General features: G+C 39.6%; 1 protein-coding gene across 1 annotated transcript in view; it reads right to left on the bottom strand.

Moving 5' to 3' along the window:
- LOC108544435 (cTAGE family member 5) overlaps positions 1 to 10,509 on the bottom strand; it is a 120,668-nt gene extending 110,159 nt beyond the window's left edge. Inside the window, 3 exon segments of the mRNA XM_083287454.1 lie at positions 2,247 to 2,333; positions 5,959 to 6,092; positions 10,193 to 10,509. Of these exon segments, the coding sequence (XP_083143580.1) occupies positions 2,247 to 2,333; positions 5,959 to 6,092; positions 10,193 to 10,307 (336 nt within the window). The 5' untranslated portion in view covers positions 10,308 to 10,509.
- Between the last annotated feature and the right edge of the window lie 6,941 nt (positions 10,510 to 17,450).

Below are 17,450 nucleotides of genomic sequence, written 5' to 3'. Positions count from 1 at the left end.
AAAGTGCTGAGATTACAGGCATGAGCCACTGTGCCCAGCCAAGTCCTGCTTTTACTTTTGTTCCTTCACAGGTGCTATTCCCAAACTACCCAGCAAACTTCTTGGATGCAAAGACTTGTTTCAATATCTGTCTCCCAGGGAACTTGACATAAGAATTTGGGGCATCTGTGCACTTACTTTATGCCTGGCACTGTGCTAGGTGCTGGGATTCTGCAGTAAACAATAGAAAAAACGAATTGTAAATTGCAATAAATGAGGACGGGTGCGGCGGCTCACACCTGTAATTCCAGCACTTTGGGAGGCCAAGACGAGTGGATCACTTGAGGTCAGGAGTTCGAGACCAGCCTGACCAACGTGGTGAAACCCCTGTCTCTACTAAAAATACAAAAATTAGCTGGGCGTGGTGGCAGGCCCCTGTAATCCCAGCTACTTGGAAGGCTGAGGCAGGAGAATCACTTGAACCCAGGAGATGGAGGTTGCAGTGAGCAGAGATTGTGCCATTGTACTCCAGCCTGGGCAATAAATAAGAGGCGAGACTCCATCTCAAAAAAGAAAAAGAAAAAAAAATTGCAATAAGTGCTATGAAGGAAACAAACAGAAAACTGTGATTAAGAAGCAACAATTCCTTTAGAATCATCATGGAAGGCCTCTCCAAGGCTCTGGTTTTTATTTTTAATTTTCAAACTCAACATACTTTCATTTCCGTTTTATTGAGGTATAATTGGTATACATAAACTGCATATAATGAATGTATGCATTTGAACAAATGTATACATTTGTGTTACCATCACCACAATCCAGATATTAAAACATATCCTTTGCTTCCAAAAGTTTCCTAGGAGGCACTGATGTTTAATCTCGGGCCTAAAGGATAAGAAAGAACTAGCCAAGTGAAGTGTTTGGGGAAAGCATTCCAACCAGAAGAGATAGCCTGTTTGGGTCCCCAGGCTGGGAAAGAGCTTGGCATGTTCTAAGAACAGTCAAAAGTCCAGATTGGCCAGGATCGTGGTGAGTGACTTGAGAATGGCACCAGAGACAGAGTCAGCAAAGGAGGCAGGAGCAGATCATGTGGGACTGTGAAGCCAGGGCAAGAAGTCTGGGTTTTATTCCAGGTCCAGTGAAAAGCCACTAAAGGGCTTTAAAGGAATGATATCATCTGATTTTTTGTTTTTACAAGATTCATTATTGTTTGGAGAATGGATTGAAAGAGGGCAAAAGTATAGACAAGGAGTATAGTTAGAAGGCTATTGTAGTATTCTAATCAATAGATGAAGCCACTTGTGGTGGCACACCTGTAGTCCCAACCATTGGTGAGGCTGAGACGGGAGGATTGCTTGAGCCCCAGGAATTCTGGGCTGTAGTACAGTTTGATTGTACCACTGCGTTCCAACCAAGAGATGATAGTGCCTTGAATTAGGGCGATAGTGAAAATGGAATTGAAGAGAAGACAATATACTCCAGATATATTTTAGAAATAGAACTGACAGGACCAATTATTATACAGTAAATAGATAGCTAATCCCAGAGTTTGTGATGGGAAAGAGCCAGAAAATAGGCAGTTTGTTTAACTAGATAGACTCCCTTCTCACTGACCTCATTTAAGGTAAATTGGCTTAAGCTAGAATCTGAATTAAACGGGCTAACCAAGTTTATTAATTTGAAAAGTCACCTCCTGATTCCCTTGAAGCCCAACATTATCATGCTCATGAAAAACTCCAACAGCAAAAGAGGATGTGCAGATAGGAGACTAAGGAGTGTGGTGGAAAATAAACTTTTATCTTAGTAAGACAATAGCATTAGTAATAATAACTAACAATTACTGAGCACTTAGTGCTCTTCTATGTACTTTACATATACTCATTTATTCTTCAATATACGTGAACCACTGTATTATACTCAGCACCTCCATTTTACAGATAAGGAAACTGAGGCATACCAGGCCACATAGCTTGTAAGTAGTTGAGTCAGACTTTGAACTCAGTCCATCTCCAGAATCCATGCTCTTAACAACTACACTCTACTGCCTGTCTGTTAATTTTTCAGAAAGCAAAATCTTTTACTGTCACCAAATTTGTCTTAATTAATTTTATTCAGATACTCAAGCTATTCCTAGAGCAAGTTCTCAGGTCAACTATTTCATGCATTCACTATAAAAAGTACATAACCAATAGGCACTGATACCGGGGAAAACTGTTTTAACCAAGAAATTTTAAAGTCAATTAACAACTGAGAATGAGTTTACTCACTTTAGTTGACATTTGAATTTCCTCAGATATGAACACCTCTTCAATCTGGACGGCATCTCTGGGAAAATATCCAAACTCTTTTCCTTTCTGTCAAAATGAAGAACAAAGATCATCGAGAAAGAATGATCAAAGCAATAATAATTATTGAACCTAATTTTGTCCCATGTCCTTGGCTTTCATCTACTCCAAATCGCAAACATTGACTATCAATTTCCATGTAAAAGAGAGTAAAATCATATTCTTTTGTTATTCAAAAGAAGAGCATTTATTTAAGGAACAAAGAGCCAAATCGTAAAATGTCGCTGTTTCGAACTTCAGAAGGAAACCTGTTCCACTTACTCATTTTATTCCTTTTTCTGTTCTTTAACAACCTTTCCTGTCCAGCTCAACTGCAGATTTACACGAGTAGACCTGGGATATCAAAAGGCAAGGCAATGGTGGCGGTAGCCAAGCTAGATGGAGTAGTGATATATTCAATATTTTCAGGATGTTAAAATCAGACAGGTGGTGTAAACTCTGAAGGGCCACAAATGGATTCATCAAGATAGTAAAGGTCTACAAGTCCTCCAGGGAGGATTTGGTTCCATTCTACTTTTCTGGGGCTACCTTAATAACAAAGACCTTCTTAACCCAGTTCAAGCAAGGCAGATTGTCCCCCAAGGGTGAAGGTTTTACACAGCCACCCTCAGCCCATTTCCTAACCCTGTTGAAGTTTTAAAGAACATATTTCTTTTGGTCCTCTAATCCAGCACCATTGTACCTCAACTGTGATTTGTCCAGCTCTCCATAGCTGTAACTATTTGGAAACTGACAGCCTGTGGGTCCATAGTGTGGTTTCTTAAACAGCTAACTGCATGAACTAAACATCAAATGCACAAAAGTAAATGTGTCTAAAACTTCGCCCTGCCTTCACACATTAAACACTGCTTTTATGTGGAACCATTATGTTCACATACAGTAAATAAAAAAGAATGCTTTCTTTGCCTTTTATGACACCTAAGATGTCACTTTTTGTACGGCTGCATTGGATGCTTCCAATGAATTCGAGACATAGATTGTTTTTTCGTTTTCGTTTTTTAATAGAGACAGAGTCTTGCTCTGTTGCCCAGGCTGGAGTGCAGCAGTGCAATCATAGCTCACTGTAACCTCTAACTCCTGGATTCAAGCTGTCCTCCTGCCTCAGCCTCCCTCAGCCTCCGAAGTAGCTAGGACTACAGACATGTAAACACCCCACTAATTTGTGTGAGTGTGTGTGTGTGTGTGTGTGTGTATTCTTGCTAGGCTGCCCAGGCTGGTCTCACTTGGCCTCAAGTATTCCTCCTGCTTCAGCTTCCCAAAGCACTGGGATTACAGGCATGAGCCACCACACCTGGCCTTAGACTGGCATTTTAAAGGCACCAGAAGCAGTAGGGAAAGTTGAGAACTGCAGAGGCCAGACAAGCAATTCTGGCCAGTGACAATTAGAAGTCCAGTCCTACAGCCCCTGATGGTAAAGGAGAATTTTTAAATAAAATCTGCTTCTTCAAACAGTGACCACAGGGGCTACACAAAAAAAGAGGTCTGGTGCATATGTAATATGGAAGTGATATATGTATCAAGTCTATCATGTTTGTTCAGCTTGGGAGTAAAAGTACTTATCATAGCACCTTTGCATTATAAACCATAATGATACAATCAAAGAGAAACCTTTTTTCAATGGAAAGTATTAATCATTACTTTTCCCATGTTACATATTCAGAGATAATTTAACCTTCTAGGAATTTCAGCATACTAAAGCTTTGGGCCAAATAAAAGGCTCTCTCAGCTGGGTTGTCTTTTTTGTGTTTTTGTTTTTGTTTGTTTTTTTGTTTGTTTGTTTTTTGTTTTTTTTTGAGACAGGGTCTCACTTTGTAACCCAGGCTGGAGTGCAGTGGTGCAATCACGGTTCACTGCAGCCTCTACGTCCAGGCTCAAGCGATCCTCCCACTTTAGCCTCTCAAGGAGCTGGGTTTACAGGCATGCACTACTATACCCAGATAATTTTTATATTTTTAGTCGAGATGAGGTTTCGCCATGTTGTCCAGGCTGGTCTCAAACTCCCGGCCTCAAGTGATCCGCCCACTTTAGCTTCCCAAAGTGCTGATATTACAAGTGTGAGCCACCGCACCTGGCCCGAGTTGTTATTTTTTTCTATAAAAAACATACACACGTAGGGCCAGGTGCGGTGGCTCACACCTATAATCCCAGCCCTTTGGGAGGCCAAGGCAGGTGGATCACCTGAGGTCAGGAGTTCCAGACCAGCCTGGCCAACATGATGAAACCCCGTCACAACTAAAAATACAAAAATTAGTCGGGCGTGGTGGCAGGCACCTGTAATCCCAGCTACTCAGGAAGCTGAGGCAGGAGAATCGCTTGAACCTGGGAAGCAGAGGTTGCAGTGAGCTGAAATCACACCACTGCACTCCAGCCTGGGTGACAGAGCGAGACTCTGTCTCAAAAACAAACAAACAAACAAAACTTATACACCTAGCTTCCCTAGGCTACCAACCTTTCTGGGGATCTCTTCAATAACAACTCAGCCCTTCATTTGCTCAGAAAGAAATGTCTTTTAATCTGATTAACTAAAACTTTGCAGTCTCTACAACTTGACCATTGGCAGGGTGCAGCGGCTCATGCCTGTAATCCCAGCTCTTTGGGATGCCAAGGCAGGTGGATCACCTGAGGTCAGGAGTTTGAGACCAGCCTGACCAACATGGTGAAACCCCATCTCTACTAAAAATACAAAAATTATCCAGGTGTAGTGGCATGCTCCTGTAATTCCAGCCACTCAGGAGGCTGAGGCAGGAGAATTGCTTGAACTTGGGAGGCTGAGGTTGCAGTGAGCAGAGATTGTACCACTGCACTCCAGCCCGGGCAATAAGAGCGATACTTTGTCTCAAAAAACGAACAAGCAACAACAAAAACAAAACAAAACAAAACAAAAAAAAAACCTTGACCTTTGGCAGCACCAATAAATGACTGGGGTTGCCTAGCCATCCCATAATATGAAGTCCCTCCAAATAAATATAAAATCTAATTTTAAAATGATGCATGCTATGTAAAATAAATTCAAGAATTCAAGGCATTCTCTTAGCCCTCCATCCCAACCATACTGCCTTCCCAAAAAGCCTCTTTTACAGAAATATTGGAACTACCACTGAGCATGACCATTTTTTGTTTGTTTAAATATGTTAAGGGTTTTTAATATATATACTGTGTTTTGAAATTCTTAACGTTTCTTTAAAGATGAAAAGCAGGTATCCTTGGCTGGGTGCGGTGGCTCACACCTGTAATCCTGGAAGTTTGGGAGGCCGAGGCAGACAGATTACTTTAGCTCAGGAGTTCGTGACTAGCCTGGGCAACAGAGTGAAATGCTGTCTCTACCAAGAATACAAAAATTAGCCGGGCATGGTGACACACACCTGTAGTCCCAGCTACTCAGGAGGCTGAGGTGGGAGGATGGCTTGAACTCAGGACATGGAGGTTGGAAGTTGTAGTGAGCTGTGATCACACCACTGCACTCCAGCCTGGGCAACAGAGTCAGGCCCTGTTTCCTGTTTCCAAAGAAAAGAATAGAAAAGAAAAGAAAAGAAAAGAAAAGAAAAGAAAAGAAAAGAAAAGAAAAGAAAAGAAAGGAATCCTTGTGCAAGTTGGTCATTTATTCTGCATTCAATTTTTAAAAGTAGTTACTTACACTTCCTGCCCACAAATCTTCCCTTTCTCCTGCAAGTTTAACAAAAACAGATATCTCTTCTCCCTTAGTGAAGTTCAGGTATCTGCAGTCAGGTCCTCTGTAATCTCTCATGGCTGAGACTCTGCTTATTAAAGCTATGTAAAACATGTAAAGAAAAACACACACATTAAATTAAAATGTTATTTCTCCCCTTTCATCTTGCTCTCTTTCAATCCATCCTATATGTTTCCAAATGCTAATATCTTTATATCATTTATGGCCTCAAAAACCTACGTAGCCTTAGCGAGTCTAAGCCTTTGGGCCTGGTATCCAAGGCTGTCCATAACCTGGTCCCCTTTCTCTCTTTGAAAGGACCTCCTCCTATCCCTTCACACAGACTTGGCTACACTCAAGCTTGTTTATCCATCGTCCCTGGAACGTATCATTATCATCCTCTAGTCTGTAGGAAAGGAAAAAAGATAATCAGTTTTCTTCCTGGCACTTACCATATTCTAGGCATTATGATAATTGCTCTCATATTTTTATTTTATTAAATCCTCAAAACAGATCTGTGAGGTAAATAATTTCATCTCAGTCTAACAAATGAATCTTTAGTGAAGGCTCAGAGAATTGGTCACACAACCCTAGTGGAGCCTGATTTGCTCAGAGGTTCTTCTCACTGCAAAATCTCCTTCCTTATTCTGAGCTTTTCTTTCTGTCCTTTCCCCAGTCTAGACACCTGTTTGCCCCTTCATGCTTAAGTCATGTCCTGCTTCCTCTGTGAGGCAGCCTGATTATTCCAACCTACTCCGATTGCCCTTTCTCTGAACTTTAAATTACCTGTTATCCTTACTAGGCTGCATCACTATTTACTGTTTCATTTTAACCTGTCTTGTCATCGTTCACTAAAATTAAATTTTCTGAAGGGGAAGAAACTTATCTTACATCTCATTTTATTCCCCTTAGATGCATAGCACCTGCCCCCCGTCCAACCCAACATGTAGTAGGCCCTCAATAACTATGAATGAATCACAGCCACATATGCCAGATTCAGCAGTTCAACACATGAAGTAATATACATACCATATTATCTATTATAATGATACTGACATGTGTAAAACAAGATATTTTATTGTCATGCAATTAAAGTTAAAATAACATTATAAATTTCTATAAATTTGAATGTTCCCTTTTCAGGTTCTATGTCTGGCCTTAAGGAAACTAAAATGATGTTGTAATATAAAGAGGGAAAGAAAGATTTTTTTTTCTTTATATATATTTTTTTGAGGCAGGGTCTTGTTCTGTTGCCCAGGCTAGAGTACAGTGGCATAATGATAGCTGACTGCAGCCTCCACTTCCCAGGTTTAAGCCATCCTCCAACCTCAGTCTCCCTAGTAGCTGGGACTATAGCTTGTGCCACCATGCTCAGCTAACTTTTTTGATTTTTTTGTAGAGATGAGGTCTCACTATGTTGCCCAGGCTGGTCTCAAACTCCTGGACTCAAGTGATCCTCCCACTTCAGCCTCTCAAAGTGCTGGGATTAGAGGTGCAAGCCATCACACCCAGCCAAAAGATTATTATGATAATAAAACATCATCTAGCAAACTTCTCTATGTATTACATTATATGTCCAAAAGTTAAGGAAGAATGTTTACTCAAAATTATTACTTATAAATTATTTATGTTTATACTAATAATGTTTTCCATTTTAATTTTCATGTTACAAATTAGAAGTAATTCTCACAGCCAGGCACAGTGGCTCATGCCTGTAATTCTAGCACTTCGGGAGGCTGAGGCAGGTGGATTCCCTGAGCTCAGGCTGGGCAACACAGTGAAATCCTGTCTCTACTAAAATATGAAAATTAGCTGGGTGTGCACCTGGAGGCTGAGACAGGAGAACTTGTGAGGCGGAGGTTGCAGTGAGTCAAGATCGTGCCATTGCACTCCAGCCTGGGCGACAGAGCAACACTCCGTCTCGGAAAACAAAACAAAAGGTAGAATTTATTTAAAGCAACTCTTGATTTTGCTGAGAGAGAAAAGTACATATTTATTATAACATAAAACAAAAGGAAAATAACTTATTTAAAGCAACTCTAATATATTGGGGTGTAATTTATTTTGCACCATAAAATAACAGAAAATTAGTTCTTAATAGAATGGAAATTAATTTCCATTTACAGTAAAGAAAGCTTTATATTCAATGATATAAATAAAAAATTTATATTCTAACCCTGGTTNCCGATTGCCCTTTCTCTGAACTTTAAATTACCTGTTATCCTTACTAGGCTGCATCACTATTTACTGTTTCATTTTAACCTGTCTTGTCATCGTTCACTAAAATTAAATTTTCTGAAGGGGAAGAAACTTATCTTACATCTCATTTTATTCCCCTTAGATGCATAGCACCTGCCCCCCGTCCAACCCAACATGTAGTAGGCCCTCAATAACTATGAATGAATCACAGCCACATATGCCAGATTCAGCAGTTCAACACATGAAGTAATATACATACCATATTATCTATTATAATGATACTGACATGTGTAAAACAAGATATTTTTATTGTCATGCAATTAAAGTTAAAATAACATTATAAATTTCTATAAATTTGAATGTTCCCTTTTCAGGTTCTATGTCTGGCCTTAAGGAAACTAAAATGATGTTGTAATATAAAGAGGGAAAGAAAGATTTTTTTTTCTTTATATATATTTTTTTGAGGCAGGGTCTTGTTCTGTTGCCCAGGCTAGAGTACAGTGGCATAATGATAGCTGACTGCAGCCTCCACTTCCCAGGTTTAAGCCATCCTCCAACCTCAGTCTCCCTAGTAGCTGGGACTATAGCTTGTGCCACCATGCTCAGCTAACTTTTTTGATTTTTTTGTAGAGATGAGGTCTCACTATGTTGCCCAGGCTGGTCTCAAACTCCTGGACTCAAGTGATCCTCCCACTTCAGCCTCTCAAAGTGCTGGGATTAGAGGTGCAAGCCATCACACCCAGCCAAAAGATTATTATGATAATAAAACATCATCTAGCAAACTTCTCTATGTATTACATTATATGTCCAAAAAGTTAAGGAAGAATGTTTACTCAAAATTATTACTTATAAATTATTTATGTTTATACTAATAATGTTTTCCATTTTTAATTTTCATGTTACAAATTAGAAGTAATTCTCACAGCCAGGCACAGTGGCTCATGCCTGTAATTCTAGCACTTCGGGAGGCTGAGGCAGGTGGATTCCCTGAGCTCAGGCTGGGCAACACAGTGAAATCCTGTCTCTACTAAAATATGAAAAATTAGCTGGGTGTGCACCTGGAGGCTGAGACAGGAGAACTTGTGAGGCGGAGGTTGCAGTGAGTCAAGATCGTGCCATTGCACTCCAGCCTGGGCGACAGAGCAACACTCCGTCTCGGAAAAACAAAACAAAAAGGTAGAATTTATTTAAAGCAACTCTTGATTTTGCTGAGAGAGAAAAAGTACATATTTATTATAACATAAAAACAAAAGGAAAAATAACTTATTTAAAGCAACTCTAATATATTGGGGTGTAATTTATTTTGCACCATAAAATAACAGAAAATTAGTTCTTAATAGAATGGAAATTAATTTCCATTTACAGTAAAGAAAGCTTTATATTCAATGATATAAATAAAAAATTTATATTCTAACCCTGGTTTCAGTATTTTTACATAATAAATAACACAGAAATGATTAACATTTGATAAAGTTTAGAAGAAAAAATCATGACGGTTTGAAATAAGAACACTTTTTAGGAACGTCATGAGAATCAGAAAGTTCTGTGTGTGAAACAGAAACTAAAATGTAAAAGGCCTTCATAAATAAAGGACTATCAAATTAGCCTGATGTCTTTTTTTATATGAATCAAGTAGATTTATCCTTTTTTTTTTTTTAATGGGGCAGCCTTCTGAGCCAGAATAGGCTCAGAGACTCCCAGATTTATCTTTAAAAATAGTAAAAGGGCTGATTAGTTTGTTTTTGAGGTATGAATTAATATCATTTTAACTTCTGATCTATTTCTATAGCAGACTGATTTTTGCTGTTTGTATATTTGTATTAAATACTATCACAAAATGCTTTGCTTCCAACATTTCTTTTTTATACCAAGCTATGCTTCATAATGCAAATATTTCTCAATGATATCAGTACTCCTTTTTATCATGCATGACCACAATAAGATTTTATGTCATTTCAGAGCCTCAGTTTAGGAGGAGAAGAAGCGGGGGAAGCAAACTTACTTTCACATTCCAAGTCACCACATTTTTTCAGGTCTGCCAGCAGTTTTGTACTTTCCAGACACTTTGTCAGAGAAATAGCCAGAAGAAAGATTCTGTGGACGCCAAGTTTCTCCATGCTAAAACAAGCAACCAGGAATCCCAAGTGAGGTTTAAGCCAATTGTTCAGGTTTTAGAGATGTCAGCCAAAACAGGAGATATTTAACTCTCTTTACTAAATATAAGAGAAAAGGGTTGAAGTTTTAAAATTTCTTGATAACTACATTTTCTACCGGCTTGTTGGTTTAACTTGAGAGACAAACACTGTCTGTTTCCAATCTGCAGTGTCAGGTATTCCTGTAACACCTAAGGGTTTAATAATTAACATGGATTTTTAGTTGGACTAATGTCTTATAAAGGAAGCCCATATAAAACTGTCTCACTTAAAGGTACCTTGTGTTCAGCAAGATAGTTTTTAAGTAGGTCTCCACAAATTAGTATTTGCAGTATAGTTACCTGCAAATACTAATTTCAGTGGATAATGTACATAGTGTGTGCAAAAAGAGTAATAATTTATGTTAAAAGAATGGCTTTGAAATATCATGGTGAAAAGTATTTTTAAAAAGATTCCACTTGTATATTTAAAAACCCCTTATTGTTACTATGAAGTTAAAACTTATTTAGCTAAGAACAATAGTTAAAATGTAGTAAGTACTTACTATGTTCCAGGTACTGTCTTAAGTAAGTACTTAAATATCTGATCTGATTTAACCTTCACACCAACTCTCTGACGTAGGTAATATTATCATCCCCACTTTTGTATATAAGGAAACTGAGGCACAGAGAGATGGGTTAAATCACTCACTCAATGGCACATAGTGAGTGGAAAAGAAATGTTAACCTAGATACGATGAGACCCCATACTTATAACCAATCACTTGCTTTACCACCAAGAATCAAGTCATCTGCTGTGTAAAGATGTCACTCTGTCTGCAACAATACTACTCCAGAAACAACAGGTAGAGTATTACTCCATGTTTTAAAAACTGTATGCATATTTCTGTAAGTGGACAGAGAATGAAAGAAAGATACCTGAATAAGTGCTTCCCACATGGTGGAAGTATATAGTGTGATTTCCGGTGGTATTTTCTTCTTTGTAGTTTCCTATATTGCTTGACTTTTTCTATATTGTTTGGCTCTATTTTTTAAAAAAGAAAGCACATATCTTTTTTGGTTTTGTTTTGTTTTTGAGACAGAGTCTTACTCTAGCCCAGGCCAGCCTCCCGGGCTTAAGCAATCCTCCCACCTCTCCCTCCTGAGTAGCTGGACCACAGGCATGTGGGACACAGCTGGCTAATATTTTATTTTTAGTAGAGATGAGGTCTCACAGTGTTGGCCAGGCTGATCTTGAATTCCTGGGCTCGAGTGATCTTCCTGCTTCAGCCTCCCAAAGTGCTGGGATTACAAGCATGAGTCACCACATCTGGCCCATATATTAGTTTAAAATAAAATAAATCAGCCAGGCCCAGTGGCTCATACCTGTAATCCCAGCACTTTGGAAAACCAAGGCAGGAGGATTATCTGAGGTCAGGAGTTCAAGACCAGCCTGGCCAACATGGTAAAACCCCATCTCTATTAAAAATACAAAAATCAGCCAGTTGTTGTGGCAGGCACTTGTAATCCCAGCTACTTGGGAGGCTGAGATAGGAAAATCACTTGAGCCCAGGAGGCAAAGGTTACAGTGAGCTGAGATTGCGCCACTGCACTCTAGCCTGCGCAACAGAAAGAGTCCATCTCAAAAAAATAATCATAATGAAAAATAAATAAATAAATAACAAAGCTATGAAAATCCAGTCATTTGAAGGTTATTGTCACTCAAAAAGGATCAAAATCCCACATTAGAAATTTTTGGGTAAAAACTCTAGGTCTCCGTCGATTTTCAGAAACCATGGTTGTCCAATTTCATTCTTTGGAAAATATTGGTCTAAGCCCTCCTTTGCTATACTTTTTCACTGTATTTGGGCATACCAGTGGGCATACAGTTGGTCTTCTGACTCTCAGGTCAGAACCCAGCACTCGTATGATGTCACGCTCCCCTCTAGTGCCTGACACAAATAGGACAAATACCTAGCCCCTGAGCAAGCTAAAGTAAAGGAAGGACTTTTGCTTTCAAGATCCTAAGTAAAGGAAGTTTGTTTGTTGCTTTGTTTTCCAAAAACAATGATCAGCAGTAAACCCGCTCTCTCAGAGCTAAGATTTTTATATCCTTCAAAAGAATCTGATAGAGTATGCATTTCAGGATCATTTGGATTGCAACGGAGCACTGCATAGTGGTATGCAAACACATACAAAAAGGTGTAGGTTAGGCCAGGTGCCTCACACCTGTAATCCCAACACTTTGGGAGACTGAAGCGGGAGGATTGCTTGACCTCAGGAGTTTGAGGCTGCAGTGAGCTATTGTCACACTGGGTGACACAGTGAGACCCTGTCTCTATTTTTTAAAAAAAGATGTAGGTTAGTTTATTAAGTACCTTTGCAAATCTACAAGCTGTGTTGTTAAAGACATTTAAAGAAGGATCAGCTCTTCAGCATCAAAATTTAGCTCAGGGTTATTTGCATATTTTGTAATATTGCATATTTGCAGGGTTATTTGCAAATTACCAAATCCAGTATTAAATCAAGAACATTTAGTAATTAATGTAGTTTAACTCTCCTTGTTTTTGTATTAAATATTAAAGATAATATAAAGAATTTAGAGATAAATTCAGAAGTAATTGACTTAATCCATGTTCTAAGTTAACAACAGCAAGAGCCCAGCAAATTCTAAATTTGGTATTGATTGGCCTGAGGGAGATTTGAGTGGAGGAAAATTTTTGCCTAAGATGCCGGTCTGGAGAGATTTGCTCCTACTAGAAATGTTCCCACACTCTTGCTACTTAATGCACTCAGATTATCTCATTTTATGTTCAGATCATTATTTAAATTATAATTTAACAGATATCTGAAAATGTGTTAGCACAATGTTGATGAACTGTCTCTAACAAACCTGGATGAGGAGATGGCACATGAAAGGGAAAAGAGCATTTGGTTAAAAGAAACCAAAGTGTGACTTTCACTAAAAAATAGTCATATTAACTTAGCCAGATATTATCTAATTGCTGATGCATTTTGCAGAATATATCAAATTCATCAAATGTAATGCTAAATGTTAAAACTGAGGAAGGTGTCATGGTAACACAACTCAGCCAGGAATACTGATTTGGAAGGCCTATACTATTCTTCACAAACCATATGGGAAGTAAGAGTACTTATTGCATAATGCTAAAGAATGAATCATCAGCCAGCCATGGCAGCTCATTCCTATAACCCCAGCACTTTGAGAAGCCAAGGCAGGAGAATCACTTGAGCCTAGGAGTTCAAGACCAGCCTGGGCAGCCTGAGCAACATAGGGAGACCACATCTCTACAAAAAAAGAAAGATTAAATGAGCCAGACATAGTGGCACACGCTGTAGTCCTAGCTATCTGGGAGACTAAGGCAGGAGGATCTCTTGAATCCAGCAGTTCAAAACTGCAGTGAGTTATGACGGTGTCACGGCACTCCAGCCTGGGCAACAGAGCAAGACTTTGTCTCAAAAAAAAAAATAATAATAATAATAAAATGAACCCTCAAAGCCACACATATTCAGTACCTAGAGATAGAATCACAGAGCAACCCTTTCCATGAGAATATAAAGACAGAATCATGAATGCTGTCCTTCTACTGCTTGGTGATGTTATTTCTGATACTATATAGTACAGTCTTCTCTCTTAGTATCTCAGGTTTCCTAAAGTGGGAACATATTTTCTTCAACACCTGCCTGTTACTCTGGCAACTTATAAGACAGGGAAATTTAATTAGAAGGTACTTGGGATGACGAGAACTGATTAATCTAGAGGGATTTTACTATGGATGAGGAAAGAGCCTTTGGAAAGAGTTCCCATGGTATGATGTGTGTGCAGTGAGAGATAAGACCCGGGAGAGATTAAGATGTTAGTCTTGTGGGAAGGCGTGGAGATGGCCCTCCATATCCCCTCTCCAAGATAGTACTTTCTGCCCACCTACAGGGAGTACAGTTAGTAAACAGCCTCCACTAGCAGCTATGTCAGGGCCTGCCTCAGCTGTAGAGACCTATACCAGTGCCTGCAGAGACAAATACCCAGCTCCTAAGCAAGCTAAAGTGAAGGAAGGACTTTTGCTTTCAAGGTCCTAAGTAAAGGAAGTTGGTTTTCCCAAATCAATGATCAGTAGGAAGCCTGCTCTCTCAGAGCTAAGATTTTCATATTCTTCAAAAAAATCTAATAGAGCCTGCATTTCAGGGTCATTTGGCCTATGCCCTTACCCAAGCTCACCCCTTCCTGAGTGATCTAGTGAATCTAGTGAATAAACAAGAGAGTACAAAGGCAGAGTCATTTCAGCCTCATGTGGGACAACCTGATGGGCATTTCTCACCCAGAGCTTCCTGTTGGGTTGACTGAGTCTTTGTAAGGCCTGCACTGCAATTTGATTTCTCACTCTGCCCAATCCTGCTATCTGCCACTTCCTTTCATAGGTTTGATCCTTTGAACCCCAAACTCTATCTTAGCATCTGCTTCTAGAGGACCTAACCTCAGAAGCTGGTGATTCACAGGCACAAAAAGAGGAGATGACAGAACATGCACATTTTGACTTGACGCATCATCTGTGCTAGTCACTCCATGGCTTGCCTTTTGTTGTTGTTGTTGTTGTTGTTGTGTTGTTGTTGTTGTTGTTGTTGTTTTTTTTTGGTTTTGAGACAGAGTCTTGCTAATTTTCGTATTTTTTTAGTAGAGACGGGTTTTCGCCATGTTGGCTAGGCTGGTTTCAGCCTCCTGACCTCAGGTTATCCACCCACCTAGGCCTCCCAAAGCACTGGGATTACAGTCATGAGCCACCATGCCCAGCCAATGGCTTTTCCTATGTTTGTTGTTTTGTTGTTGTTGAAGATCACATTGTAATTCTCCCGCTTTTTCCCATTCTGTCTGTATCAATAAGAATTTTACCAGGTAACAGATGGACATTCAATTTTAAGGGGATAGCACTCCTCAATGATTTAGGAGAATTTAATAAAAGGACTATTTACAAAGGTGGGGACAGGGTTAAGGGAAACCAACAAAGGATGTAACATACCCAGGTAGGCAGGAATGTGACCACTGACTGGAGAGAGCTTAGGAGAGGACGGCTGAACAGGAACTTGAAGTCTTCAGTAAAGGAACTCAATCAAGATAACCTCACCCTGCTGCCACCTTCTGACCTCCTGATGCAGCCTCCCACTTGCCAAACCCAGCCAAATGCCAGCAAAGAATGGAACCCATTGAAGCAGTCCTAAAGGTCTGTGTTCCAGGGACACTGAGCAGAATGGCAGAATTAAGAGTGGATTAAGGATAGCAAAAAGAGAATACCCCCACACACTGTCATTATTCCTTTACAAGTTGTTTCAGAATAATAGTATGCAGCATTCTTTACATCCAAGATATGTGTGTGATTTTTGCTCATCAGGGAACCAAACTGATTAGTCTCATCAAGAGACAGGAAAGAAAATTAAAGTTTGTTGAGCACCAACTTTGAACAAGTGAGCTTAATATCTCGCATACAAATCTCACTTCTAAGATAGGTATTATTTGTTGAATGCCTATGATGTGTCAGGCATTCTTCTAGGGACTGGAGATACAGGAATGAACAGGACAAAGTTCCAGCTCTCATAGACCTTGCATGCTTTTGAAGTGAGGCAGACAAGAACAAGTAAACAAATGAACAAGATAACTTCAGGTAGTGATAAGTTATTATGGAGAAAAATGTCTACTTGGATAAGGTTGTCTCGGAAGGCATCACTGGAGTGACATTTGACTTAAGACGAGGGGAGTGGGGAGACAGAATTACTGTGCAGAGGAAAGAATTAATGAGGAGGTTATACTTCATTGTCTGAAGCTTCATTACCCCAGATTTAAATAAAAAAATAAAGAAGGCATACAAATGCATTAGAGTATGTCAGAAAAAAATGGCCTTGGCCAGGCGCAGTGCCTCACGCCTGTAATCCCAGCACTTTGGGAGACTGAGGCAGGCAGATTATCTGAAGTCAGGAGCTTGAGACCAGACTGGCCAACATGGTGAAACCTCGTCTCTACTAAAAAAATAAATAAATAAATACAAAAATTAGCTGGGCATGGAGCATGTGCCTGTAAACCCAGCTACTCAGGAGGCTGAGGCAGGAGAATCACTTGAATCTGGGAGGCAGAGGTTGCAGTGAGCTGAGATTGCTTCACTGCACTCCAGCATGGGTGCCTCTGTCTTAAGGTAGAAATGAACTTGGCCTATATATTCAAGAAACATCAAGGCAAGTGAAGAGTACTAGGAGATGAAGCAAGAGGCACAGACACGAGGAACCCGATCATTCAGGGTCTTTTTGCTGTGGAAGTGTGGAGTGTGAGTTTTTTTCTAAGTACGATGGGAAGCCATAGGAAGTTTTAAGGAAGAGAGTAATATGATCTGTGTTTTTATCATATAACGTTATTTTTTTGCTTTGGTAACTCCTACTTATTCTTTAGGTGACTTAGGTTCTTAGGTTAAATTACTTAATAAATAGGGCCAGGCGTAGTGGCTCACGCCTGTAATCCCAGCACTTTGGGAGGTCAAGCCAGGTGGATCACAAGGTCAGCAGTTCAAGACAAGCCTGACCAACATTGTGAAACCCCGTCTCCACTAAAAATACAAAAAAATTAGCTGGACATGGTGGCACCTTTAATCCCAGCAACTTGGGAGGCTGAGGCAGGAGAATTGCTTCAAACCGGAAGGCGGAGGTTGCAGTGAGCCGAGATTGCACCACTGCACTCTAACCTGGGCAAAACTCTGTCTCAAAAAATTAATAAATATATATCACTCAATAACTTTTTACTGAATGAATGAATACATGCATGAATAAATAAATGAAGTGATTCCTTTTCAAGAAGTCATGCCTCATGACTAAATGAAATTCTGTACTGAGTTGTGTAGCTCAACTGCTCTCTCTCTCATTTCAAAAAAAAAAAAATTCAATTATATCTTTTGATTAATTTTTTTCAAACAGATCTAGCTTTTCCCATATTCATCTTTGTCACTGGATTGATAGCAGCAGTAGCAGTGAAAGTCCAAACATCCAGCATGCAAAGCTATGAAAAGCCTTTGGATTCCCAGATACTTCAAGGATGTTGGACAGGTTCCTGTACATAAATAGGTTAATGAGCAACAGC

Source organism: Rhinopithecus bieti, unplaced genomic scaffold, assembly GCF_001698545.2.
Source record: "Rhinopithecus bieti isolate Rb0 unplaced genomic scaffold, ASM169854v2 scaffold_1306, whole genome shotgun sequence".
Taxonomy (NCBI): domain Eukaryota; kingdom Metazoa; phylum Chordata; class Mammalia; order Primates; family Cercopithecidae; genus Rhinopithecus; species Rhinopithecus bieti.
The sequence above is the reverse complement of the archived record's forward strand: the minus strand, read 5'-3'. Positions and strand labels throughout refer to the sequence as shown.